Raw genomic sequence first — 26,912 nt, forward strand, 5'->3', positions numbered from 1 at the left:
TAACATGAGACTGGAGGAAGAAGGGGGAGATTGTGATCCCTGAAAATTTTAGATGGTTGAAATAAAAAAGAAATCTCAAAGTTATCAGAGTATAACTGGTTCCTTACAGAGCCACTTGGGGCTGATGGAAGCAAGAGTGGCCAATGGGACACTTTCCCAGAATCTCTGCTCTCAGTGAATATTGCATGTCGTATTGGCATTTTATAATGCCTGAGTCTCTCAGTTGGTAAAGCATCTGATTCTTGATTTTGGCTCAGGTCATGCTCTCAGGATTCATGAATTTGAGCTTCGTGTCCTTCTCTCTCCCTCTCTCTGCCCCACCCCTGTGCTTTTGTGTGCATTCTCTCTCTCTCAAAATAAATAAACTTTAAAAGATAAAATGAGATTTGCAAGGAATAGGAGGGAAAAAAACACAAATAACAACGGATGGATGGTTAAGTGTCGAAAGTCAGGATGTTCAACCATTGGACTTAACTTCTCTGAAGATTATTGTGAAATAGTATATTTTATCACTTTTTAGGTATGGTTAAAAAAACAAACCTTAAGTCAGTCTGTTACTGCTATGACATATATTTCAAGGCTTTAGTCTCCCAATTAGTCAGGGATGAAAACACATTTAAACCTTTGCCCAAGAAAAACAAAACTGACGTGTTCAAATAATGTCAAAATTCCTTCAAAAGACAATAGATTAACTTAGAGTTATTTGAACTATCTTGGCCTCTGACATCTGTACAAGTAGATAATTGAAAGTCTACTGTACATATTTAAAAAATGCAACTATTTCTGAAAGTTTGTTTTATATTGGTTACAATTTTAGGAGAGGAGAACTCATACCAGGTTTCATCCATTCATTCAAGACATTTATGGACGCCCATCATGGCATGCACTCTACGAGGTACTTGTATACATTTTATATATTTTATACATTTTCTTATTTAGTCGCAACAATTGTGTACTTGGGAAAAAGAAACTATTTAGAGAAGTTAAAACTCGTCAACTCCTTACTGTTAGTTAAGAGGTGTAGCCCTCTGGGAATCTGTAATCTAGTGGGGTAGGCAGGTATCAAACTAAAAAAAGGTAAGTACCATCATAGACCTCTACTGGCCCCGTGTGGCTCCTTGAGGAAGCCCTGAGAAGGGCTTTAGAACTTTTGACAGGTAAGTATTGGTCTGTGAGAAGGCGTGGAGGCAGAAGAGAAATTCAAAATAGAGGAGAAAAGTTCCACCGAGGCACAATGGCCGAGAATACCTGGTGTGGTCATGGAATGGCAAGCGTTGCTGTAATGGGGGAGGGGGCAGGGGGAAGGGACAGAATGTTCGCATTAGACAGGCTTGGAGGCAAGATGACATATTGTTGCCAGGTGAGCTGGGGAGATCTCTGGGCCCTGAAGCTCCCTCCTGCCCATCCTGTCTCCCCTTAGTCTCATCACAAGAAAAGAATTCAAGGAGGACCAGACATCGGTTGAGCAGTGCAAATGAAGAGTGTACTAGGGAGAGTCCACTCTTGAGAGGTGAGACCAGGCGAGCTCAACGGACAGCTGTGCCCCGGGTTCGGGTTGCTACCTTTTATTGACAGGTGTTAACTCGGGGCAGGAATATTTATTACTCGGGGAGAGGATTTGGGGGGGAGCAGGGTTTCCTGCCATTTCTCCCTTACTTGGCCAGAGTCTCCTGCCTTCTAGCTGTAGCAGTTAACGAGGAACCAGCGAGGGATTTTGACCAGGAGAATAGCTGGTACAGGGCTGTGTTTTAACAATACTTCCGGTAGTCTTCAACTAACGTATGGTAGTCTGGGTAGAAGGAGGAGGCAGGAAGCCTGCTGGAAGCTCTTCTGGTCAAGCTGGCAGAAGCTGAGGAGGACTTGCCAAAGGAAAGGGAGCATTTTACTCCCCACCCCAAGGGTTCTCTTGTGAGCTCTCTTCTGTGTTTATTCCTTGGAAAACAAGGTACAGTTCCCTAACTGACGTGAAGAAGATTTTTGTTTGTTTACTTTGTTCTTTGGCAAGTAAAAGGGGAGCTTTTTGTGTGTCTTTTTTATTTAGGTTCTGGGTCATGAGGAATGGAAGTAGAATACGAGTGGTCAGTAAGGCATCTGGAAAGGATGGAATCCGTAGAATTTGGTTGGATGGGGAGACGTCATGATGACTCCCAAATTTTAAACATCAGTGGCGAGGAAAATGGGGGTTTCCCTGTGGGAACTAAGACAGTGATTTGAGGAGAAGGACAGTATGCTTAAACGGGCCCAGTGGGAACTTGCAGTAGGCTCTTCGTGCAGAAATATCCAGAAGCTGTTGAAAAGCCAGAGCTGGTATTAATAAAAAAAAAAAAAAAAAAAAAGTAGGGGCTGGAGATAATGCAGTTGGCTGTTGTCTGCGTGCAGATAAAGTGGCGAGTGGTGAATGTCTGTGCGGAGGGATAACACGGTGGCAATGGACAAGATGGCCCAGGGCAGAACTTTGAGAAAACAGAGCAGGAGAAGGAGGAGGGGACCCATCTAGGGAGAAAGAGAGGACAGGAGGTGAGAGAAGTAGAACATACTGAGGTGTTGAGGTAGTGGGAGGGGATGGGAAGTTGGTAAATGCAGGAGGCTGGTGGAGGAGGGGGGAGGAGGGTGTAGGCGCAGGGGCTGTGTTTGGTGATGAAGGGTCACTTCCTCTGGGCAGTCTCTTTGTCCCACTCCAGGCCATCCAGGACTGTCTTCCTCTTCCCCAGGCTTGGCCTGCGCCTCGGTGACAGGTTGGCCACCAGTGTTTGCTTGTGTGTCCGTTTGCCCTTTAGATCAAATGCTCGCAAAGAGCAAGGTCTGTGTAGAGTTGTCTACGCGGTGAGTATAGGACGAAGGCTCAGGAAATTAAGGCCACTCCCTGAGAGAGCAGTTTCAGGAGCGCATTGAGAAGGAAAGTCAAAGTGTAGGGTGTTCGGAAACAGGAAGATGGTAAGAAATGAAAGAAACGTCTGATTTAGAAGACAGGGCAGGCAGGCAGTTATGAGCAAAGAGGAGAGAGAAAGCAAATCACCAAGAAAGAAACAGAATAAAATGTCTAATTCTAGAGTAGGAGAGAGTTGCCTATGTTTCTAAACTGTGGCGTGAGCCAGTGGAAGGGAGTGGATAAGGATGCAACAAGAGACCATGGTCATGCCAGTAATGCCAGATGGAGTGATTTGGAGAGGGACCGGTAAATGCAGGGGAGAGATGAACCTCTGGCAGAGGACAGGGGTGGGTGAAAGTGCAGAGAAACCTAGCTGTCAGAGGTGGGCTATGAGGTGAGGGGTCATAATGAACTGTGAGGAAGGAACCTATGGCCTCATGAGAACATACTCCGGCCTTGAAGTTCTAATACCGCCCTTTATCGGCCACGTGGACTGTGACTTAACATTTTTTCCGAGCCTCAACCTTCCTGTAGGTAAAATGGGGGTACTAGCTTCCAGCTCCAAAAATCAGATGTTGTCGTCCCACTTACTGGCAAGTGCTTTCTTGGCTTGTTGTTTGTTTGGGTTTTAAATTTATTTGGGGAGGTTTCCCTTCGACGGTAGAGACACTGGAAGGCGGTCTGGAGGTGATCAGCAAAGCAGGGGGCGGGCTTTCTGAGCATGGAGCGAGACAAAGATGCCATAAGCCCGAGGGCTCAGGAGATTTTCTGGGGGCTGGGCACAGGATAGGAAGAAAGACTCAACGTGAATAAGAGGATTTGCAAACATCTGCGAAGACCCGGGGGAAGATCAGAGGGCAAGGATGCCTCTTCCTGGAGCCATCAGGCCCCTTGGCTGAAAAGAAGGTGTTAGGGAGAGCGTGCCCACAGCTGGCTCTCACAGGTGAGGGTAATAAGAGAGGCAGGCGCCCACCTGGGACCGGTGCAGCCTTTGGCATTTGGTCGGGGGAGGCCCCGTTAATTTCCACGCAGCTGCAACGAAGGGTCCATCCAAAGATTAGCAAGGCCTGGCAGGCGCTGCGCGAACCCCGTGGGTGCGCGCGGGCCGCCGCCAGGCCTGCCCAAGCTCGCGCGCGTGCCGCGCCCCGGCCGGGCACTCGCGGGACAGAGCGCTCTAGCCACTGCGGGAACTTCAGGAACTTGACTTTCATCTCTGGCCCAAAGCAAGACTTTAGGGTTTGGTGGTTTTGGTTTTTTTTTTTTTTTTTGTAAATTGCTGAGTGTGGCGAGGCCCCGCCTTTCCGGGCCGGGCTTTGGACGCCGGGCCGCCCCTCCCGGGCGGGCGCTCCTTCCCTGACGGCGCTGGAGGGCCTAGCGGCGGCGGCCCGTGACACCCATGGCGCTGCCCGCCTGGCTGCAGCCCAGGTAGGGCGCTCGGCTGCGGCGGGAGGCGAGGAGCGCGGGGGAAGGGGCGCCAGGGGCGGGGTTCCATTCCCCCGCGTCCCCCGGCAGCGCGGCGCTGCGCAGCCCAGCGCCCCGCACGCTCTGGAACTCTGGACGGGCATTAGCTGGTTGGGTGCTTTCTTCCCTCCCCACTCCGCCCACCCGGAGTCCTTTCCTTACTTTCTCAGACCCAGCGTTGCGGGGGGGTTTTTAGGTCTACCTGCTGCAGAAACACCTATGGCACGTGTAGATTCCAGGGCGCAGTTCCGGAGAAACTGGTTCAGTGGTACTGGGGGTAGAGCCTGGGGAATGTGAGTGTTTACCCAACACTCCAGGTGATTCTTTTGCAGCTTTAAGAAGGGATCCTTCTTCCCCACCCCCTCCTCATCTGTTGGATGCCTGTCGGCCAGCTACACTGTATCTGCTTCCCAGCCTATTTGCTCTCTTTCTCAGAGATTTCACACCTCCGACGAGGAGAGATCCTTGTCTATACAGGCAGGGCCACTCCCACCACCCTTCTGAACCCCCGGGCACACTTCAAACAATGCTCTGCCTAACTACCTCAAACTGTATCTGTCAATCATCCCTTAGTCATCTCCCCAGCAACCCATTTTTAAACTCAGCTTGACTTCCCTTTTCTGGCCGGAGCCACTAAACTGCTTTCTATGTGTGTCTGGCGAAGGGAACGATCTGCCCTTGCAGATACAATAGGCAGTAGCGGGGTGCTGACCCCCATCACGTAATACATTCAAAAGTCGGGTATGGCCAACTACTGAATGATCCGCCCTTTGGAAATGCCACTATCACCACTCCCCCTCTTGTAACCCTAAACCAGTCATCTCAGATTTTGCACTGAGCAGGCCCAGCTACAGCAACACGTGGGGCACATCAAGCCCTCACCATCCTTTTTTTTTTTTTCCTCCTCTCCCCCAAATATTCAGAGCCATCTTTGCAACACTTCCTTTTATTCCTTCGTGAGAGCAAGGTTAGAACTTCCTCAAAGCTAAAGTGAATTTTGAAACAGAACCATATTTGGCTTTAAGCAAACCAAAGACACTCCTTTTAGCAGATAACGCATGCTATGGGGCGTTTCACAATCTGCTGTGCATTACAGAGGCAACTAAATTAAAGACTGCTCTGGAATAGTTTTCTCTTGCTCAGGTGGGCCAATAGGCTAATTAAGAAATGTGTGTATAATGCTGAAAGGATGATGAAGGAAGTGTTTAATGGTATTTTCCTGTATCTATAGGTATAGAAAGAACACCTATCTTTTCATCTACTACCTAATCCAGTTCTGTGGCCACTCGTGGATACTTACCAATATGACAGTCCGATTCTTTTCATTTGGAGAAGGTAAAACTCCAAAACAGTTTTGGCTTTTTAACTTTGAATCCTTGTTTTCACCCAGTCCTTCTTATATTAATATTTTAACTTCTGTGAACTTCACCTAATAGCCTTCACTGCTCTGAAATTTAGTAACCACATTTTTCAGTAACCTTGCTTCCTATTGCAGAAACCAAAGCCTTTTGGGAGAAGGGGGCAGGTAAGATGAGGGAAAGGGACTTGGCTTCCCTCTGACTAGGCAATTCGCCCTGAAAACACAGACATGCCATTTCACTCTTCCTTTTTGGTTCTGCAGCAAACCTTAGTGGATTTGAGGGGGCTTGAGGAAACCTGTAAATTCCAGTATAACATTTTGTGCGGGGAAATCAGGAATTCACCAAATTCTTCCCTTGTTTTCTTATCCCCCAGGTTTAAGGTAACTGGAGACTACTAATAAGTGAGAGACAAACTTTACAGTCACCAGGGTTCTCTTTGGTCCCCTTCAGGAGTAATGTGTCCCTAAATAAATGACACATCTTCTAGATGACTCGCCATCTATATGGGAGTTGGTATTAATGGTTTAAGTCGTAAGTTTCCTCCAGTTTTCTCAAAAGTAAAGGTTTTGACTAGCGCTTCAATTTGTAAAAAAATGAATCACTAAGTGGCTGTCAAAATAACATTCTGTTCACGCTCCATCCCCACGTGGGTAAGTGTCATCACAGTGTACAAATGTTGGGTGACTTGACCGTTTGAGCAACTGCTGGATTCAGCTAAAAGCAAACACCTAGAATATACCCTGGGGAAAGTCCTGCTGTGCTCATCAATTCAGACTTGTGTATCATAAGGAAATTTAACTCTGGGGTTACCAAACCTGTTTTATGTTGCTTTTTTCTTTTTAATTTTTTTTTAATGTTTATTTTTGAGACAGAGCATGAGCATGGGAGGGGCAGAGAGAGAGGGAGACACAGAATCCAAAGCAGGCTCCAGGCTCTGAGCTGCCAGCACAGAGCCCGATGCGGGGCTCGAACTCCTGAGCCGCAAGATCATGACCTGAGCCAAAGTCGGACGCTCACCCGATGGAGCCACCCAGGCGCCCCGATGTTGCCGTTTTCTTACTGTAAATCTGTAGTTAAAGTCTTGCCTTCAGTGGCGTCCAAAGATACAGCCTAAGGCTTGAATTTCATCTATGAATGTTGGGAGTCTTCAAGCAGAGGAAAAGCCAAGCAGTGGGCAATGAACTCTTTCTTATCCTGCCTGGCCCTTCCAGTGGGAAAAATTGCTTTAGTCAGCAGTGTGTTTATTTCTTAATTATTATCCTGCTGTTGTAATTATAGAAGCTACTTATTAAAGACACACAACCATTCATATGGAAAGCAGACTGAAAACAACCAAGTGGGGCTTCAGTACAATTCCTGAGTCCGTGTATAAATTATAGTAAGTAGCTTAATAGCAATCTAATCACCTGAATGGTAACACCTGCTACCTTTCCTGTCCCGGAGCTGTGTGACTGATAATGCTGTGTTGTAGCCAGTGCAGGGCAGCGGATGAGAGCATGAGGCTGTCTGCCTCAGCCATCATCTGTGAAATGGGGGTGTTGATAATAGTGTTCACCTCATGGAGCCGTTGAGCAGCCCTCAGTGCTCGATAGATTACCGTCATGTGAATGATCACGGGACAGTAAAGGCCCAAAAGTCCTCCCTAGGTGTTTCTTAACACAGCGGGATTTCATTTTAGAATTTAAACCAACAGATTTATCCTATTTAGAGGAAGGGTTGTTTTCCCTCTTATTTCAGTTCTCTCCAAATGCAGCAAGGGCTCTCAGCAACTCCAGAAATCCCCACCAGAGGCCCAAGTTCTAACAAAGATCCAGAAAGCGCCAACCAAGTATGTATAGGATGCAAACGCTAGATACACGTTATTTAATATCACATTTTTGATGCCTTTTCCATAAAGCTTCTCTGAAGTATTTTTCTCATCTTTGTCATTTTCTTGTCCATGGAAACATTGTGAATATGCCAGCTTCTTTAATAAGCTTACCTCCAACCTGTTCACATTTGATACAGTCTAGATTCTACCAGGTTGCTTTTATGCAGGAATTGCTTTACAATATAGGGAATAAATACTATAGCTTTGGCCATGATCCTTCTTTTGCAGATTTTTACTTTTTTTTGGAAGAGGAACAATTAAGATGTATTATGATATGAAGTGCTTTCTTTGGTTGCATAGTATTCCTTTTTTTATTTTAGAATGTGTGTGAGCAAGAGTGAGCATGGCAGAGAGAGAAGTTTTTTTTAATGTTTTTATTTTTTGAGACAGAACGAGTGCACATGAGCAAGGGAGGGGCAGAGAGAGAGAGAGAGAGAGAGAGAGAGACAGAATCTGCAGCAGGCTCCAGGCTCTGAGCTCTCAGCACAGAGCCCGACGTGGGGCTCGAACCACGAACTGCTAGATCATGACCTGAGCCGAAGTTGGACAAACGACTGAGCCACCCAGATGCCTGAAGTGAGAATCTTCAGCAGATGCCATGCTCAGTGCAAAGCCCGATGCAGGGCTGAATCCCAGAACCGTGGGGTCGTGATCTGAGCCGAAATCAAGAGTTGGCACTCAAGCGACTGAGCCACGCAGGCACCCTGGTTGCATAGTAGTCTTAGCAATTTAGTAGCTGTTTAGGAAATTTCTCACCTGTGCAATGATTTTTATTTCAAAGTGCTACATAGGTTTGGGTTATGACCTAGTTTTTACTTACTGTATCTGTGTTTAATTCCCTGACACAGAGTCCATGGTTGACACTTTTTATGCTATCGGTCTTGTGATGCGCGTTTGCCAATCCATTTCCCTCTTGGAGTTGCTGCACATATGTGCCGGCATTGAGCCAAACCATCTCCTTCCTAGGTTTCTGCAGGTAGGTGGTGGTTTTATTTATTTATTTTTTAGCCATGTTATTGACTGTAATCTCTATGCTGTACTTTTCATTCCTGTGACTTATTTGATAACCGGAAGTTTGAACCTCTTAATCTCCTGTATTTATTTCACCCATCCCCCCAACCAGCTCTCCTCTGGTAGCCATCAGTTAGCTCTCTGTATTTTAGAGTCTGTTTGGGGTTGGTTTTTTTTTTTTTTTGGGTTCATTTGTTTTTTAGGTGCCGTCTGTAAGTCAAATGATGTGGTATTGTGTTTCTCTCTCTGACTGACTTAGAATAATACCCACTAGCTCCATCCATGGTCTTGCAAATGGCAAGATCTCATTCTTTTTCATGGCTACTATTCCTGTGTGTGTGTGTGTGTGTGTGTGTGTGTGTGTGTGTGTGTGTGTGGTGTGGACCGCATCTTCTTTATCCATTCGTCTATGGATGGACACTTGGATTGCTTTCATATCTTAACTATTGTAAATAATGCTGCAATAAACATAGGGGTGCATATATGTTTTCAAATTAGTGTTTTTGTTTTCTTTGGGTAAATACCCAGTAGTGGAGTTACTGAGTCATATGTTATTTCTAGTTTCAATTTTTTAAGGAACCTCCATACTGTTTTCCATCGTGGCTGCACTAATTTATGTTCCCAGCAACCTTCCCCTTTCTCCACATCCTTGCCCACACGTGTTATTTCTTGTCTCTTTGACTCTAGCCATTCTGCCAGGTGTGAGGTGATAGCTCATTGTGGTTTTGATTTGCCTTTTCTTGATGGTAAGTGATGCTGGACGTCTTTTCATGTGTCTGTAGGCCATCCTTATGGTTCCTTGGAAAAATGTCTATTCAGGTCCTCTTCCCATTTTTAAATTGGACCAGGGTTTTGTTTGTTTGTTTGTTTGTTTGTTTGGTGTTGAGTTGTCTAAGTTCTTCATACATTTTGGTTACTAACTTCTCAGGTCTTTCACATGCAAGTATCTTCTCCCATTCACTAGATTGCTTTTTTGTTTTGTCGTTGGTCTCATTAGCTGTGCAAAACCTTTTTTTTTTTGGTGTAGACCCAGTAGTTTAATTTTGCTTTCATTTCCCTTTACAATATAGCGAGACAGAAGCGTAAATATGTTGCTAAGGCTAATGTCTAAGAGATTACTGCCTATGTTTTCCTCTAGGATATTCGTGGTTTCAGGTCTCACTTGATCCATTTTGAGTTTGTTTTCGTGTGTGGTTTAAGAAAGAGGTCCAGTTTCATTCTTTTGCATGCAGCTGTCTCATTTTCTCAACACCATTTTTTGAAGAGACTGTCTTTTCCCCATTGGATACCCTTGCCTCCTTTGTCTACGATTAATTGACCATATAATCATGGGTTTATTTCTGGGCTCCCTATTCTGTTCCACTGCCGGGTGTGTCTGTTTTGGTTCCAGTTCCATACTGTTTTGATTACTCCAGCTTGGTTGTATATCTTGAAATCTGAGATTGTAATACCTCCACTGTGTTGTTCTTCCTCAAGACTACTTTGTCTGTTCGAGGTCTTTTGTGGTTCCATACAAATTTTAGGATTACTGTTTCTAGTTCTGTGAAAATGCTCATGGTAGTTTCATAGGGTTTGTGCTGAATCTGTGCTTTGGGTAGTTGGGACATTTTAATGATACTGATTCTTCCAATCCATGAGCATGGTTCTGCAGGGTGGTTTTAATCACATTATCAGTCTTACAGAATCTGTTTTATACTTTGTGCTGTTTCCGCCTCCCTTGACTTAAAGCTAGCAGTTAAAAAGCAAACCCCTGCAAACTTGCAACCCAAGTCACTAATACGAATTCTATAAAAAACAAACAACAAAACAAAACAAAAACCCCCACCTCATTCTAAGACCCTACGTGGTTAGAAGAGCCATTTGGAAACATTCAGGACAATGACGCTGTTGGTCTGTGCAACACTTTAGTGATCCTGTCTTAGGGACAGATTTCCCAGCCACTTCCCATGCTCACTGTGCCACCACCCTGGGCAGTGTAGGACAGAGGAGAGTCCTAGGATTGGAGTCATTCAGACTTGGGTTGACACCTGGTTCCTCTGCCTTTCACTGTGAGATCATATCCACAGTCATTGAGCTGTTGAAAAAGACACCACACAAGATATCTGGCAAAGCGTAAATGATCCAAACAGAAAAAACAAGTGTCCTTCATCCATATCGAAAGAATAGAATACGTAGCCATTTCTTGTTCTTTCTGCCACTTTTACTGAATACAAATGGAAAGGAGAGATATATGTTTATCTAGTATAGCATCTAATCATAGACTTGGGAATCCTACAGACCTGGATTCAAATCTCACTTCTAGCTCTTACTAGTTGTTACAATTTGTTTTTTCTTATGTCAAGTTTTTATTTAACTTCCAGTTAGCTAACATATAGTGTAATAGTGGTTTCAGGAGTAGAAACTAGTCGTATGGATTTAAACAAAAATTGTTGGGGCGCCTGGGTGGCTCAGTTGGTTAAGTGTCCAACTTCGGCTCGGGTCATGATCTCACAGTTCGTGGGTTCGAGCCCTGCGTCGGGCTCTGTGCTGACAGCTCAGAGCCTGGAGCCTGCTTTGGATTCTGTGTCTCCCTCTCACTGCCCCTCCCCTCGCTCACACTCTGTCTCTCTCTCTCAAAAACAAACAAACAAAAAACATAAAAATTGTTCTGAACCAATTGTTCTGAATCATTTTCCCAAGTGATGTGAAAGTAACTTGTATCTCTTGGAGTAACGGAAAAAACAGGTGAGATAATTTCCTAGCACTTAGAATAGAATATCTGGGAGCTATTGCCATTTGTTCAGCTATTTTTTGTTTCCTCTACCATATCTTTAGCTCTAGATGGCCATGTTCCTTTTTAAAGGCCGGTGGAAGGGAAGGTGAGAAATTCACGGGTGGAGATTCAATATAGGAAATTATTGCTGGTAAGGTGAGAGAGAGAGAAAAAAAAAATACCATGAAAGTTTAAGAGATGGAAATAGGACTGTAATCCTAAAGAGGCTGTTAAGAACTCAGCATTATAAGTTTATGGGAGATTTTAAATTTTACTTATTAAATAAGAGTAGAGAAATAGTGTTCATTAAGATGAAGACATTTTAAGTGTTGAAATATCAAATGTAAAATAAAAGTCAGGATAATATTTAGAGCCTTGACTCCTAATAACAGAGTAGTCAGCTAGCCAAGACCTAGATGGACTTCCCTTAAATGTATTTCCTTACAAAATAAAAAGGAGTACATGTCTGTCCCAGAAGCAGCATATTTGGGAACAAGAGTTATTGATGTTTATTATATGTTAACTAACACAATGTTTATAGTTCCAACATTCCATCATGCCATTTTTAGAGAACAGAATTAACCATCCAGGTTGAATGCAAGTTGGAGTCTATCATGGAGTCATTTTACCTGGAGGATGACCAAGCTCGTTGAAAGTCTAAGTCATGTTTTCTTTTGGCATACTTTCTTTTGGTATTCTTTGGTGTATATTTTTTGGACGTTTTACTTTCTTAGGCTAAATTGGCTAATATCAGTTTCATGGTGAAACAGCACTTTCAAAATTAAGAGTAATGTTATTTTAGTTATTGACATCGTAAGGCATGCAAGTGAGACACGGGATAAGTAGACTTGTAAGAAAGAAAACAGAGCACCTTAATTGTGCCTAGAAAATGTGCACCTTTTTTATGATTTCCAAAATTATGTAGGCTTGCCTAGTTATAGAAATTATTATGCAGCTTAGAAATCTGATGTCTTGGAGTTCCAGAAATTCCAGGCTATTTAAATGTGCTTGTATTCACTATTAATCTAATGTGATCTAATTATAGAACTATGGTCAGTGTAATCAAACTATATCCTGGCTTGGTAATTAAAAAAAAAAAAAGGCAAATCTACATGGAATCTTTTTATTCAGAGTGATTTGAAGTGTCTGCTGTTCATGGGGCTCAAATGATTTTTAAGTCTTTTTTGTTGGGAGGGATGACAAGTGAGGGATTTATCACATGAGGGAAGACAGCTACCATTTTCATCCTGGGCTACTATTAATTTTTGTTGTGATTGTTAGCCTTCCTCTTTTTATCTCTTTCAGATTTTATCTGTCCTCTGTTTGTGGTATTCATTTACTGTCTTTTCTATAGTTTTCCAAGTAGACCTGGTGTTGGAAAAAGCTTTGAAAATCCGTCTCATCATATTCAAAGTTTCATTTTCAACCCCCTTCCTTCATTTGAGCTCTGCAGACAATTAGAAGAATTCCCTCATTATGAGATGACTCGGGAGGCCCCTGCTTTAAAATAACCAAACAAAACTCTAAGGTTGTGTAATCATTCTTGGTTTTCCTGTTTCCCCATTTTTAAGTGAAGAAACTGTAGTTAAGGTTGTGGCTAAGCTTCTTTCCACAGTTAGCCTGGCTGATTGCATATAGCATCGTGAAAAATGCATTGGTGTGCAACTGCTTTCAGTGGGCTGAAAAACACGTCCACAAATTTGTGATGTCACTTTGCCGTTACCTTTGCGAGACTAAGTTACGACTGAATTATCTTTTTGGGAAACTGGTCTTCCAAAATCTCAAGATAAGTGATTTCATAAAAAAATAGGAAAGTTTAACTAACTGAACCATGTATCAAATGATTGCGGTGGGTTTATAGAAGGTGTGTTTGTGTTCCGTGTTTTGTTCTGTGCATTTCTGGATGTTGTATACACACGTATTTATTTTGATAGGGAAAAGCCATTATGAATTTCTAAAAGCCATTATGAATCACACACAATTGCAAAAGGGGAGGAAACCCATTGACAATAAGACTAAAATAATTTAACGGAATAAAATTTTTTATGTATTTTCAAAATACACAATATACATTAAATACAGTAAACAGTAATAAATTTTATATATTTAAAAAAACACACTTTAGGAGTAAAAGGCAAACCTATAACATAAATCGTTGCTTAAAGACATCCTTTTTGGAAATAATTACATGTCACTTAAAATTATGTAGAGAAGGGGCTCCTGGGTGGCTCAGTCGGTTGACCGTCCAACTTTGGCCCACGTCATGATCTCACAGTTCGTGAGTTTGAGCCCCATGTCAGGCTCTGTGCTGACAGCTCAGAGCCTGGAGCCTGCTTTGGATTCTTTGTCTCCCTCTCTCTCTGCCCCTACCCTGCTTGTGCTCTCACTCTGTCTCTCTCTCAAAAATAAATATTAAAAAAAAGTTATATAGAGAAATATAGTAAACTTTTAATTTTATAATAAATACAATATATATAAAACATATAAATATGCTTTTAATTTATAAAATGGGAAAATAAAAAAGGTCCAAAAGAAACAAAGAACTATTTTAACACATGATAATATAAGTGAATATAAAACTAGGCGTTACTCCTCTCCAACCCCTTCCTCCCAAAAGAGTCCCCATGTTTAGCTTGGTAAAAATAAATAAATTAATTAATTAAATTAAATTTAAAAAGTTGAATTGAGAAATTCATTTATTTCAATAGAGGTAATCAGAATAGCTTGGTTTTCATAGTGTGGAAACACTACCAACCCTGAAATACTGATTTTGAAGGACTTTGTTCTGACTTTGTGCAGAAGCCTGAGAAAGAGGTTTTTATTGATCCTCCTGGATGTCTCAACTCCAGGAGAGGGGAAAATCTCCACAAAACTAACCTTTGTATCAGGACATTAGACTGATATACCTTTAGGAAACCCTCAGAGTAATCCAATTTACTCCTTTGCGTTTTGAGAAATGCTTTGAAATTCAAAGACTTCATATAAAATCGAATTAAAAAGTCTAAACTCTGCATTCTTCCTTTACATTGCAATAAACACTGCTGCACATGTATTCATTTTACAAAACTAAAAATCTATAAATCAAAACACCAGGAAATTCCTCAAATTCCTGTGCCTACAAAACTTCCATTTGTGAACCTAAATTGCAAAAACCATTGTTACATTTACTAATAATCCCCTCCCATTCCTGATAAGGGCAAGCAAGCGTCTGCTGGTCAAAAATCCCTCCAAGGATCTCACACAGTCTTAGATTCTGAGAACAAACATGAAGGAAATGCCAACAGAGTATTGTAACGTAAACCCTTTTCGGAAGACCGCCAAGTTGCACCCTGATTTCTTTTTAGCTGTGTGGCAGGTACGTTTTTGCATTGCTGGATTAAATAATCTGGTTTTCCATGAAATCACAGAGATTTTCTCCACTTTTGAGTTGAGATCAGGTTTACGTTGTTGGAGATAAAACTGTCCTGGAGACTGTGTCAGGCTGACCTTGTCAATGTTGAATCCTCCTGGGAATGAATGGCACAGTTCACTCTGTAGGTAGGATTTTAGGTTTTTCCTTTTTTTTTTTTTTTTGCGTTTGATCCATGCAGTTCTTCAGTGTGATCATTAAAAAACTATATTTATAGTATAATTTTAAAGATGCTGAGATTCGCCTTTTTTATTCACTGATAGTCTTTAAAAAAAAAAAATTATTTATTTTGAGGGAGGAGGGGCAGCATGTGAGAGAATCCCAAGCAGGCTCTGTGCTGTCAGTGCAGAGCCCAATGTGGGGATCGATCCCACAAACTGTGAGATCATGACCTGAGCTGAAATCAAGAGTTGGATGCCTAACTGACTGAGCCATGCAGGCGCCCTTTCACTGATAGCCTTAATGTACTAATCACTACATTAAATTATATTTATTTTATTAATAATAGCTTACATTTATTTAGGACTTTTTTTTTAATTTTTTTTTTTAACATTTATTTATTTTTGAGACAGAGAGAGACAGAGCATGAACGGGGAGGGTCAGAGAGAGAGGGAGACACAGAATCCGAAACAGGCTCCAGGCTCTGAGCTGTCAGCACAGAGCCCGACGCGGGGCTCGAACTCAGGGACCGCGAGATCATGACCTGAGCCGAAGTCAGATGCTCAACTGACTGAGCCACCCAGGCGCCCCAATTTAGGACTTTTTATGTGCCAAATAGTTTTCTAAGTCCATGTGCATTAACTAATTTAATCTTCACAATAACCTTATACTAAATATTTACTATGTAATATTAATACTAATTATTATTTCCAGTGTAATTACTTAACACAGAAGTTAAATAAATGACTGAAGGCCACATAAATTGTGGATGGTGGAGTGAAAATTTGGATTTAGGCTATTTGTCTTGAATTCTCAACTCTTCTAAATGTGCTTATTGTATATCTTACCAAGTAGGATATAAATACCCTGAGGGCTGGGCCTTGGTCTTATTCATGGCTAGATCTCCCAGGATCCAGAACAGTGCACTTAATAAGTATGATGAATGATGAATAAACAAAAATATACATAAATAAAATTATGTCAACGTTTGTGTCTTACAGAAGAAAGTAATTGATGGTTTTGAACATGTTAAAGATCTGCTTCTAAGGTTCTTGACAGAAATTCATAGGATGGAAATAGTTTGGGTTATTTAGTAAAATAATAGTCTTTGAGGCTAATTTTTATTTCTTTTTTAAATGAAGTAAGTATAATTAACATATAGTGTTGGGGCGCCTGGACGGCTCCCGTCGGTTAAGCGTCCGACTCTTGGTTTCAGCTCAGGTCGTGATCTCACGGTTTGTGAGTTCAAGCCCCACATTGGGCTCCGTGCTGACAGCATGGAGCCTGCCTGGGATTCTCTCTCTCCCTCTCTCTCTCTGCCCCTCCTCTGCTCTGTCTCTCAAAATAAATAAACTTAAAAAAATTAAAAAACGTAGTGTTATATTTCAGATGTACAATATGATTCAACAGTTCTGTACTCAGTGTTCATCACTATAAGTATACTCTTAATCCCCTTCATCTCTTTCACCCATCACCCCACTCACCTCCCCTCTGGCAACCACCAGTTTGTTTTCTGTATTCGAGTCTGGTTTTTTTTGTTTCTCTTTTTTTTCTTCATTTGTTTCTTAAATTCCACATTTGAGTGAAATTATATGGCGTTTGTCTTTCTCTGACTTATTTCACTTGTATCTTCGGGGTCCATCCATGTTGTTGCACATGGCAAGATTTTGTCCTGTTTAATGGCTGAGTAATATTCCATTATATACGTGTACACACACACACACACACACACACACACACACACACACACACACCCCGCCTCTTCTTTATCCATCTATGGATGCACACTTGAGTTGTTTCCATATCTTGGCTATTGTCAGTAATGCTACTATAAACATAGGGGTGTGTATATCTTTTCGAATTAGTGTTTTCATTTTCTTTGGGTAAATGGAATTCCAGTGGAATTACTGGATCATGTGGTATTTCTATTTTGAATTTTTAAGGAACCTCCATACTGTTTTCCACAGTGACTGCACCACAGGCATTTTCACCAACAGTGTACCGATGCTCCTTTTTCTCCACAGCCTCACCAATACTTGGTATTTCCTGTGTTTTTGATTTTAGTCATTCTGACTGATTGATATCTCCTTGTGGGTTTGATTTGCATTTCCCTAATGATTAGGTTAGGGATGTTGAGCATCTTCTCATGTGTCTGTTGGCCATCTGGATATCTTCTTTGGAAAAATGTCTATTTGGGTCCCCTGCTTGCTTTTAATCACATTATTTGGTGTATTTTTGGTGTTGTATAAGTTATTTATATATTTTGGATATTAATGCCTTATAGGATATAGCATTTGCAAATATCTTCACCCATTGAGTAGGTTACCTTTTTGCTGATGGTTTCCTCCCCTATGCAAAAGTCTTTTATTCTGGTGTAGTCTCAATAGTTTAATTTTACTTTTGTTTCTCTTGCCAGAGTAGACCTATCTAGAAAAACATCTCTATAGCTGATGTCAAAGCAATTATCACCTATGTTTTTTTTTTTAGGATTTTATGGCCTCAGGTCTCACGTTTAGGTCTTTGACCCATTTTGAGTTTATTTTTGTGTATGGTGCAAAAAAGTGGTCCAGTTTAATTCTTTTGCATGTAGCTGTCTCATCGTCCCAGTACCATTTGTTGAAGAGACTGTCTTTTCCCCACGGTGTCCTCTTGCCTACTTTGTCTTAGATTAGTTGACCAGAGATGTGTGGGTATATTTCCAGGCTCTCCTGTTCTGTTGATCTATGTCTGTCGTTTGTGTCAGTACCATACTGTTTTGACTAATACAGCTTTGTCATGTATCTTGAAATCAGGGAATGTGATACCTCCATCTTTGTTCTTCTTTCTCAATATTGCTTTGTCTGTTTGAGGTCTTTTGTGGTTCCATACAAATTTTCTGATCGTTGGGGCACCTGGTTGGCTCGGTTGAACATCTGACTCTTGATTTCAGCTCAGATTATGATCCCCGGGTCATGGGATCAAGCCCCACATGGGCTTCATGCTGAGTGTGGAGCCTGCTTAAGGTTCTCTCTCCCTCTGCCACACTCGGGTGCTCTCTCAAATTAAAAAAACAAATTAGGATTATTCTAGTTCTGTGAAAAATGTTGTTGGCATTTTGATAGGGGTTGCATTAGATCTGTAGATTGCTTTGGGTGGTGTGGACATTCTAACAATACTGGTTCTAATCAGTAAGTGTGGAATACCGTTCCATTTATGTGTCATCTTCAATTTCTTTCATCAGTGTTTTATAGTTTTACCTTTATCTCCTTGATTACATTTATTCCTAGAGGTTTTGTTATTTTTGGTGCAATTGTAAACATGATGGTTCTTTTTTTTTTTTTAATGTTTTATTTATTTTTGAGACAGGGAGAGACAGCGCATGAACAGGGGAGGGTCAGAGAGAGGGAGACACAGAATCTGAAACAGGCTCCAGGCTCTGAGCTGTCAGCACAGAGCCCGACGCGCGGCTCGAACTCCCAGACTGCGAGATCATGACCTGAGCCGAAGTCAGCCTCTTAACCGACCGAGCCACCCAGGCGCCCCAACATGATAGTTCTCTTAATTTCTTTTTCTGCTACTTTTAATTCTAGAAATTCTCTCTATAGAGGGAGTAGTTCATAACTAAAGCTGCCATTTATAAAGTCACAACTTAGTTTTAGTCACTGCTTAACTTGGAATTTAGGATTCCCAAATAGAACATAAAAATGCAAAGTATTTTTATTTTATAGTTACCATACTTTTTTGAGTATACCACATTATGACAATGTTTCATTTGGCCTAAGTTACTGGTTGCTTTTTTTTTTTTTTTTTTTTTATGGTGCTTTTATTCTACCTGGTTTGAGCTATGCTAAACATTAAAAAACCATTAGTAATTAGTCATGTTCTCTTAGGATTTGTTTAAAATGATGAAGTGCTAAGTTCTCACAGGTGTAAAGCTCCAAATAACTGGCCAAATTATTACACACAAAGGCAAGTAATAAATTTAAAAAGTCTAGTCTTCAAAAGTGTTTTGGTGTTGATTTAGAATATCAAGGAGGTTCTTGTTTTAAGTTTAACCTTTTTTTTTTTTTAATTTTTTTTTTTCAACGTTTATTTATTTTCGGGACAGAGAGAGACAGAGCATGAACGGGGGAGGGGCAGAGAGAGAGGGAGACACAGAATCGGAAACAGGCTCCAGGCTCTGAGCTGTCAGCCCACAGCCCGACGTGGGGCTCGAACTCCCGGACCGCGAGATCATGACCTGGCTGAAGTCGGACGCTTAACCGACTGCACCACCCAGGCGCCCCTAAGTTTAACTTTTTAAAAGAGACTTTAAAAAAATTTTTTTAACGTTTATTTATTTTTGAGACAGAGACAGAGCATGAACAGGGGAGGGGCAGAGAGAGAGGGAGACACAGAATCTGAAATGGGCTTCAGGCTCTGAGCTGTCAGCACAGAGCCCGATGCGGGGCTCAAACTCACGGACTGTGAGATCATGACCTGAGCCGAAGTCAGATGCTTAACCGACTGAGCCACCCAGGCGCCCCTAAAAGAGGCTTTTGAGGGGCACCTGGTGGCTTGGTTGGTTAAGCATTCGACTTCAGCTCAGGTCATGATCTTACAGTTAGTGAGTTCCAGCCCCTCATGGGCTCTGTGTTGACAGCTCAGAGCCTGGAGCCTGCTTCGAATTCTGTGTCTCCCTCTCTCTCTGTCCCTCCCAGGCTTGTGCTCTGTCTCAAAAATAAACAAACATTAAAAAAAAATTTGAAAAGAGGCTTTTTGAAAGAATAGACTATAACCTGGATATTAGACATGAGGATAGCCCATGAAATGACAAGGGGGAAAATATCTTTGTGCTTTCAGAACGAGGGATTTAGAGTCACGTCGTCTAGATTTTTATCCCAGATCTGTAGGCAAGTCACTTTCACTTTGTAAGATGCAAGGCCCTTTATAAAAGGCAGAAAAAAATTAAAACACTTATTTCTTAGAGTCATTGTGGAGATTAAATGAGGTATGGTGTATGTTTGGAACCTTACACAAATTAACTGGTAAATACTGGCTGTTCTCAATTTAAGAATAGCTCCAACTAGATTCTCCCAGTGTTTTGTCATCGAATGGTCAAGTTAGAGTTGAAGCACCATCAGATAATTTAATTGACGCTGTAAGAGGTGTCTTCACATATTCCATATGTATGTATGTGGTTGTGGGGTTTTGGGGCATGTTGATTGCCAATTTCTATGCAATTGGGATTGCATCAGTAACAAGTGGTGATTCTCAACAGGGCGAATTCTATTGTCCAGTAACATTCTCTGTTTTAGGAGATTTCCCCCTCTGTACTCATCAGTTAAGGGGCAGTCTGACATCATGGATAGCTTACAACTCCGGAAACCAAAAAGCTCGGGATCTGTATGTTTCTAGGTCTGCCACTAGGGCAAGTCACTTCTCTGGTTCTCCAGTTTTTTATTTGTAAAAAAGGTAGGATTGGGCTAGAGTGGACCCTAGAGATCCATCTTATCAAGAGGTATTTAGGTCTTTTCTTTCTGTAGTGAGCCATGGAATTAGGAATATGTGTTGTTATGTACGCATTCATGTGTATATATCTTCTGAGATTTTTATCAGAAATTAGATGATTTTCCTAATTAGCAGGCACTGACCAAACGGAAGATTAGGTGGTTCCTAAGTACTTATTTGCTCCTCAGATGTTCGCCTAAAATCTTTTATCTGAAGGCTGCCGGGTGTCATTGACAGTAAGCTTGGATCATTTGGTAATTATAATTGCAGTTAAGTATACTTCTTTATGTAAATATAAATTAAGAAACTAGGGCATTGTAAAGAAAGACTAACAAAATAAATACAGCTGTGTAGATAGCTTCTTTAGATGGACTAACGTATGAATCATATGCAATTCCCTTAGCCAAGCAGAGACCCTCTTGACTCAGTGCTGCGGTCATAAACATGCTGATAGAGCATGTGGGCCCAGTGTTGGCAAATCTTGGATTTCTCTGCAGTAGGTGATTTTCCAGGATTAACAAGCCTATGATTCTAAGTCACAGATTATTCCTAGATCTGCCTCAAAAATAAAGACCGCTATTGAAAAATATAAAGCAATCCTCCTTCTTTAAATCACTACTATGCTCCTTCAGTCTCCAGTACATTTTCCTTTTACCACTGAAAGCAAAGTAAAATGTTCTCTTAAAAAAAAAAGAAAAAGAAAAAAAAATGCAGCCTATACAGGGGGTATTAATGTAAGAAGTCACGTTATATTTAGATTGGGGAAGAAGAATGTGTGTTTTGAGGTCAGTAATTGGAGCTAAGCCATAAGTGTGTGAATTCTCAATGATTTGAAAATGCTTACTGACTTGGAAAAAAAATGTGTATGTTGAATTCTTTTCATTTTCCACTGGCTTTTAAAGGTTAGGATTGTATTACTTCTCTTCCCCCTTAAAAAAAATGCTACGATGACTTAGATGAAATCTTAGATAAATCAAAATTTCTGGGCCCATTATTCAAAACCCTTCACAACCCAGCCCCAACACCTTTTTTATTTTATCTCCTATTATTATTCCCTTCTCTACACTTTCCTCCAACTGTAGTCTCCAGGGGTTCTCATTACTCCCCAGTACACCTGCATTTTCACACCTCTGCCTCTTTGCTTAGTCTGCTCCCCTGACCTAGGATGTCCTTTCTCCTACTCAGTCTACCTGACAGACTCCCGTCCCTTCTCCCAGATCCCTCTGAAGTGTTACCTGTCTTCGTGAGTCTCTCTGGATCCTTTCCCGAGGCAGGTATCTCCCTCACCTGTGCTCCCATACAGAGCACTTTAAACGGCACCATTATTCACACCGTGTCAGAATTCTGTCCTCACATTCTCCTACCGCTGCTTCTCTCTGGAGCAAGGACCATGCTTTCTGCCAAAGTGAATAACAACCTGTGTGCCTTTCTTGCAGGGGGAGAGCTATCCCGATTCAGATAAAATACAGGTTTTCTTTTCTTTTCATTCGTTATATATAATTTGGAGAATACAAAATGCAAAAAACAAAAAGGAGGAAATGAAATGGACCTCTAACCCTACTCCCTCAGAGGTTATGCTAACAGTTTAGTATACCTATTTCCAGTGAAAGCTTACTTTTAAGAGGGACTGGGGTGTTTAAAATTAGAAAATTACCTACATGCTTACCAGATGATCCTAATTCTTGACTTTGCTGTTTCTTTGTTAGCTCACAGAGAGAATAATCATCCTCTTTGTGGTGATCACCAGTCAAGAGGAAGTCCAAGAGAAATATGTGGTGTGTGTTTTATTCATCTTTTGGAATCTATTGGATATGGTTAGGTAAGGAGGCAAAATAATCTCTTAAAACAAAGCCAAGTTGCTTTTCTACAATGCAACCAGTAATAGCCGCCTACGTTTGGTTACTGTGAATGAGAGAGAAAAACATAACCCCTTTGCAAATTATTTTATCTTGATATGGAAATGTATTTTTAGCGCTTTCCATAATGGGCATATCAGAGATAATGAAAACCTACTGCGGTATTACAAGAGCAAATCAGCGCATTCAGGTTTCCAGCAGAAAACTTGGCAAAACACCAGTTTGGAATAAACCTCACAGCTGTTTGCTAATGAAAGGCATTCCTTGCAATTGCTCTGGTCCATGTGACTCTAACAAGCAAAGCAAGACTTTTATCGTATCCCAGTCAGGATTTCCAAAGTTGCTTTCTGTGAGTTCCAGAATATTTTAAATACAGGACCTCATCTCTCTGGGGGGAAAAATGCACCTCCACATGCATTTATTTTTTTATTGAAGTATAATTAACGTACAACGTTATATTAGTTTCAGGTGTACAACATAGTGATTGGACAGTTTTATACATTACTCATGCGGTGCTCACCGGGATAAGTGCAGTCACCATCCGTCACCATACAATATTATCATAGTATTATCAGCTATATTCCCTGTGCTGCACTTTTCGTCTCCAGGATACATTTTGAATACAATTCCACTGGGTTTGAATGACTTCTTGAAGTTATTTTATGGATTCCTTGGGAATCCTTGAACCTCAGGTTAAGAATCTTTTCCTCTAGATGATCTTCAGTTTCCTTCTATGTCGAAAACTTCTCAGAGATGGGTCTAGTCTTACCTTTACCAGCAGTGGGGTGAACAGTCCCCTTTGCTCAGAGGCTCATCTTGGGGAGGTGTCCTAACTGCGACTTCAGCTTTCACAATTGAGACCTGCCTCTCCCACTTGCAAGGTCTGGATGTGGTTAGGTAACAAACGAGCCATAGCATTTTAGCTGAGGTTATGTAAATTCTTTGTTTATTATATTGTCAGTAACCTAGCTGAGTTAAAATATTTCTAAATAATAGGTTGAGCCCCTAGAGTGAGTTAGAATGAACTATTTTGTTGAATTCTTTGTGGATATAATTTGTGTAAGCTATTTCTCGTTTTTAACTGATAGTTTTGTAGAGTCGGGGCAAATTCCATGGACTTCTGTAGCCCAGGACTTTGCGTTCCTGAGACCAGGAGCCCCGTCTGGGACTGTGACTTTCTGATGTCTTGTTCTCTGCTGTGCCCGAATTTCTCAGTGCCTGTTCAGTCTCAGATGAGCTCGGTTAGACCCATTAGAGAACAAAATGACTTAGCATCGGGAGCAGCATCATGATGTCCGGAAGGACTTTTTAACCCAGAAGATCTTAGGATGAATCTCACCTCCACTACTTGCTATATAATCTTGGACAAATCACTGAGCCTTTAAAAACAAATAACAGAATTAAGATAATTCATGTACCTTAACATTCACCCTTTTAAAATATAAAATTTGGGGGTTTTAGGGTATTCAAAGATGTGTATAACTATCATCACTAATTCGAGGACATTTTCATTGCATTCAAAAGAAACCCCAAGCCTGTTAGCAGTAAAGTCCCCATTTGCTCCTCCTCTCAGCCCCTGGTAACCACTGACATACTCTCTGTATGAATTTGCTGGCATTTCATATGAATGGAATCATATGGTATGTAGCCGTTTGTGACTGGCTTCCTTCACTTAGCATAATGTTTTGAAGGTTTATCCATGTTATAACACATATCAGTATTTCCTCTTTATGGCTGAATAATACTCCATTATATCGATATACCACTTTTTATCCTTTCTCTAGTTGATGGACCTACTTTTTGGTTATGAGGAATACTGCTATAAACATCCATGTACAAGCTTTTGTGTGCACAAAGACTTTCATTTCTCCTAACTTAGAAGTGAAATCCCTGAGCACCTAACTAACCTTTCTGAAACTCAATTTCCTTTCTCTATGAAGTTGGGGAGGAATTATCTTCCCAGCTTACCCTAGAATGACGTTTTTGTAAATGCAAGGACTAGAAATTTGCCCAACCTAATAAAGCCATCTATAAAAAATCTGCATCCAAGTGATTGTTAATGTTGAAAACTGGATGCTTTCCTCCTACACCCAGGAATGAGACAAGGATGTCCACTCTTGCCACTTGTGTTCAACATTATACTGGAAGTTCCAGCCAAGTTCTGGCAATTGGGCAAGAAAATTATGTGAAAGGCAATCATATTAGACAGGAAGGAGTGAAGTCTCTATTGGCAGGTGACATGATTTTGTACATAAATCATAAGGAATCCACTAAAAATATTAGAACTAGTAAACTGGTAAAGGCCGTAGAATACAAAACCAACATACAAAAGTCAATTGTATTCTATACACTTGCAATGGCCTATCCTAAAATAAAATTAAGAAAAACCGTTTCATTTATAAAAGCACAAAAAAAAAAAGTACTTAGGCATAAATTTAACAAAAGATGTGTAGAACTTGTCCCTTGAAAACTATAAACTATTGTTGGGAGAAATTTAAAAATATCTAAATAAATACAAAGGTAACCCGTGTTTATGGGCTGAAGACTTAATGTTGTTAGGACTGCAAAACTCTGCAAACTGATCTACACATTCGGTGCAATCCTTATCAGAATCCCAGCTGGCTGCTTGGAGAAAATTGCGAAGCTGATCTTAAAACTCGTGTGGAAATTCAAGGAACTTAGAATAGCCGCAGCAATCTTGAAGAGGAAGAACATGGTTGGACGACTCACACTTCTCAGTTTGAAAACTTCCTACAAAGCAATAATAATCAAGAATGTGATACTGGCATAAGGATATACCATAGAATAGACTTGTTAGTCCAGAGATTAAACTCTCACGTTTATAGTAAATTGATTTTTGACAAGGTTACCAAGACAATTGTTGGAGGGCAAGAAGTCTTTTTAACAAATGGTGCTGGGACAACCAGATGTCTACCTGAATGGACCCTTACCTCCCACAATACACAACAATTAACTCAAAATGGATCAAAACACTGAATGTAAGATCTAAAACTGTAAAACTCTGAGACGAACATGTAGGGGTAAACCTTCATGGTTTTGGATTTGATAGTAGATTCTCAGACACCAAAAACACAAGCAATGAAAGAAAAAAGATACATTGGACTTCATCAAAAGTGGCTTTAAACATACGAGAAGATGCTTATCTACTCTTGTACTAAAAAGAAAAATAGGGGTGCCTGGGTGGTTCAGTCAGCTGAGCATCCGACTTCGGCTCAGGTCATGATCTCGTGGTTCGTGAGTTCGAGCCCCGCGTTGGGCTCTGTGCTGACAGCTCAGAGCCTGGAGCCTGCTTTGGATTCTGTGACTCCCTCTCTCTCTCTCTCTGCCCCTCCCCTGCTCAAGCTCTGTCTCTCCCTCTCTCTCAAAAATAAATAAACATAAAAAAAATTTTTTAAAGAAAAATAGATGCTATTTTTCACTTAGATTGGTAAAAATCAAGTTTGATAACCTGCCATGTTTAATGAAGGCTCACGCTGTTGGTGTATAATATCTGCTCCCATAGATAAGCAAATGCAAAACTATTTAAGAGAATACATAAGAAACTGGCATTGGTCACTGCCTCTGAGGAATGGAATTGGGGTCTTAGAAGGGGAGAAAGATTTTGTTTTCTCCGTGTTTTCAGTGTCAGATTTCTTGGGTTTTTGTTTGTTGGTTTTGGTTTTTTTGCTATAGTATGCATTGCCTATTCCAGTAGTTCTCAAAGTATAAACAGATACCTGACCAGTGACACCAGCATCACCTGGAACTTGTTTATAATACAACTTCACAGGCTCTACCTCACATTCCCTAAATGAGACACTCTGGGAGAGGGCCTAGCAATTTGTGCTTTGCCAAGACCTCTAGGTGATTCTGATGTATGCTTAAGCTTGAGAATCACTGCCCAGTCGGAGAAACAAAAAGATGTGTGCTATTTCATCTATTATATCACGAAGGCAGGTGTAAAACTACCTACTGCACCCAAAATGAGATTCTAAGGTCAGTTCTTTTAATTGATCACAAGACGAGGCAAAGGGATGCCAAACACGGATTTAGAAGTCACACCTTTATTTTAAAAATTCATTCCCTAGATATTTACGAGTCTGTCCGTCTTAAAACACTTAGCCATGTGCTCCATAAAATGGGCTTAGCTTCTGAGTGGAATTGAAGTCACTGATCAGGGAAGCTTGTAACTGTAATTCACTGAGGGATAGGAGTTACCTTTTTCTTTGTTCACTTCCGTAATTATCCATGACCCACCCCCCGAGACAAACCAGACTGACACAGTTCCCTTCCCCTTATTATTAGTTTTTTAACCTCTTCTCCTGCTTAAATGCTAGGAAGTAAAGTTTGGACTTTGCACTTTCCAGTTGTATTTCTGTGTTTAATTACAGTGTAAGCTATTTTCTTCCCTTGTTATTTCCCAGACATCAGCAGGAAATGATGTTGATGAGCTCCTTGTCTCCTTTTAGGTACACTTACAGCATGTTGTCAGTCATAGGAATATCCTATGCTGTCTTGACCTGGCTCAGTCAAACGCTGTGGATGCCGATTTATCCTTTGTGTGTTCTCGCTGAAGGTAAGCAAAGAGTGACTTTGCAGTGTTGCTTACTGACAAAGCAATCTAGTTATAATGGCTCACTAAACTTTTTGATGATTAAATTACTATTTTTGCTACTGCTGACGGCTGACCCAGTG

At 41.1% G+C, this 26,912-nt stretch overlaps 1 protein-coding gene across 5 annotated transcripts in view; it reads left to right on the forward strand.

Moving 5' to 3' along the window:
• Nucleotides 1-4,164: 4,164 nt before the first annotated feature.
• The window catches only part of HACD4 (3-hydroxyacyl-CoA dehydratase 4), a 76,402-nt gene continuing 53,654 nt past the window's right edge, over nucleotides 4,165-26,912 (forward strand). For all 5 annotated transcript variants that reach the window (XR_007146087.1, XM_047828986.1, XM_047828985.1 and 2 more), the window contains exons 1-5: nucleotides 4,165-4,294; nucleotides 5,562-5,665; nucleotides 8,410-8,537; nucleotides 22,068-22,180; nucleotides 26,687-26,793. Coding sequence is in view for 4 of the 5 variants with exons in the window: in XM_047828986.1 (XP_047684942.1) it covers nucleotides 4,266-4,294; nucleotides 5,562-5,665; nucleotides 8,410-8,537; nucleotides 22,068-22,180; nucleotides 26,687-26,793 (481 nt within the window). In the remaining variant the exon portion in view is untranslated. The remainder of the gene's footprint in view (nucleotides 4,295-5,561; nucleotides 5,666-8,409; nucleotides 8,538-22,067; nucleotides 22,181-26,686; nucleotides 26,794-26,912) is intronic.

This window comes from Prionailurus viverrinus, chromosome D4, assembly GCF_022837055.1.
Source record: "Prionailurus viverrinus isolate Anna chromosome D4, UM_Priviv_1.0, whole genome shotgun sequence".
Taxonomy (NCBI): Eukaryota; Metazoa; Chordata; class Mammalia; order Carnivora; family Felidae; genus Prionailurus; species Prionailurus viverrinus.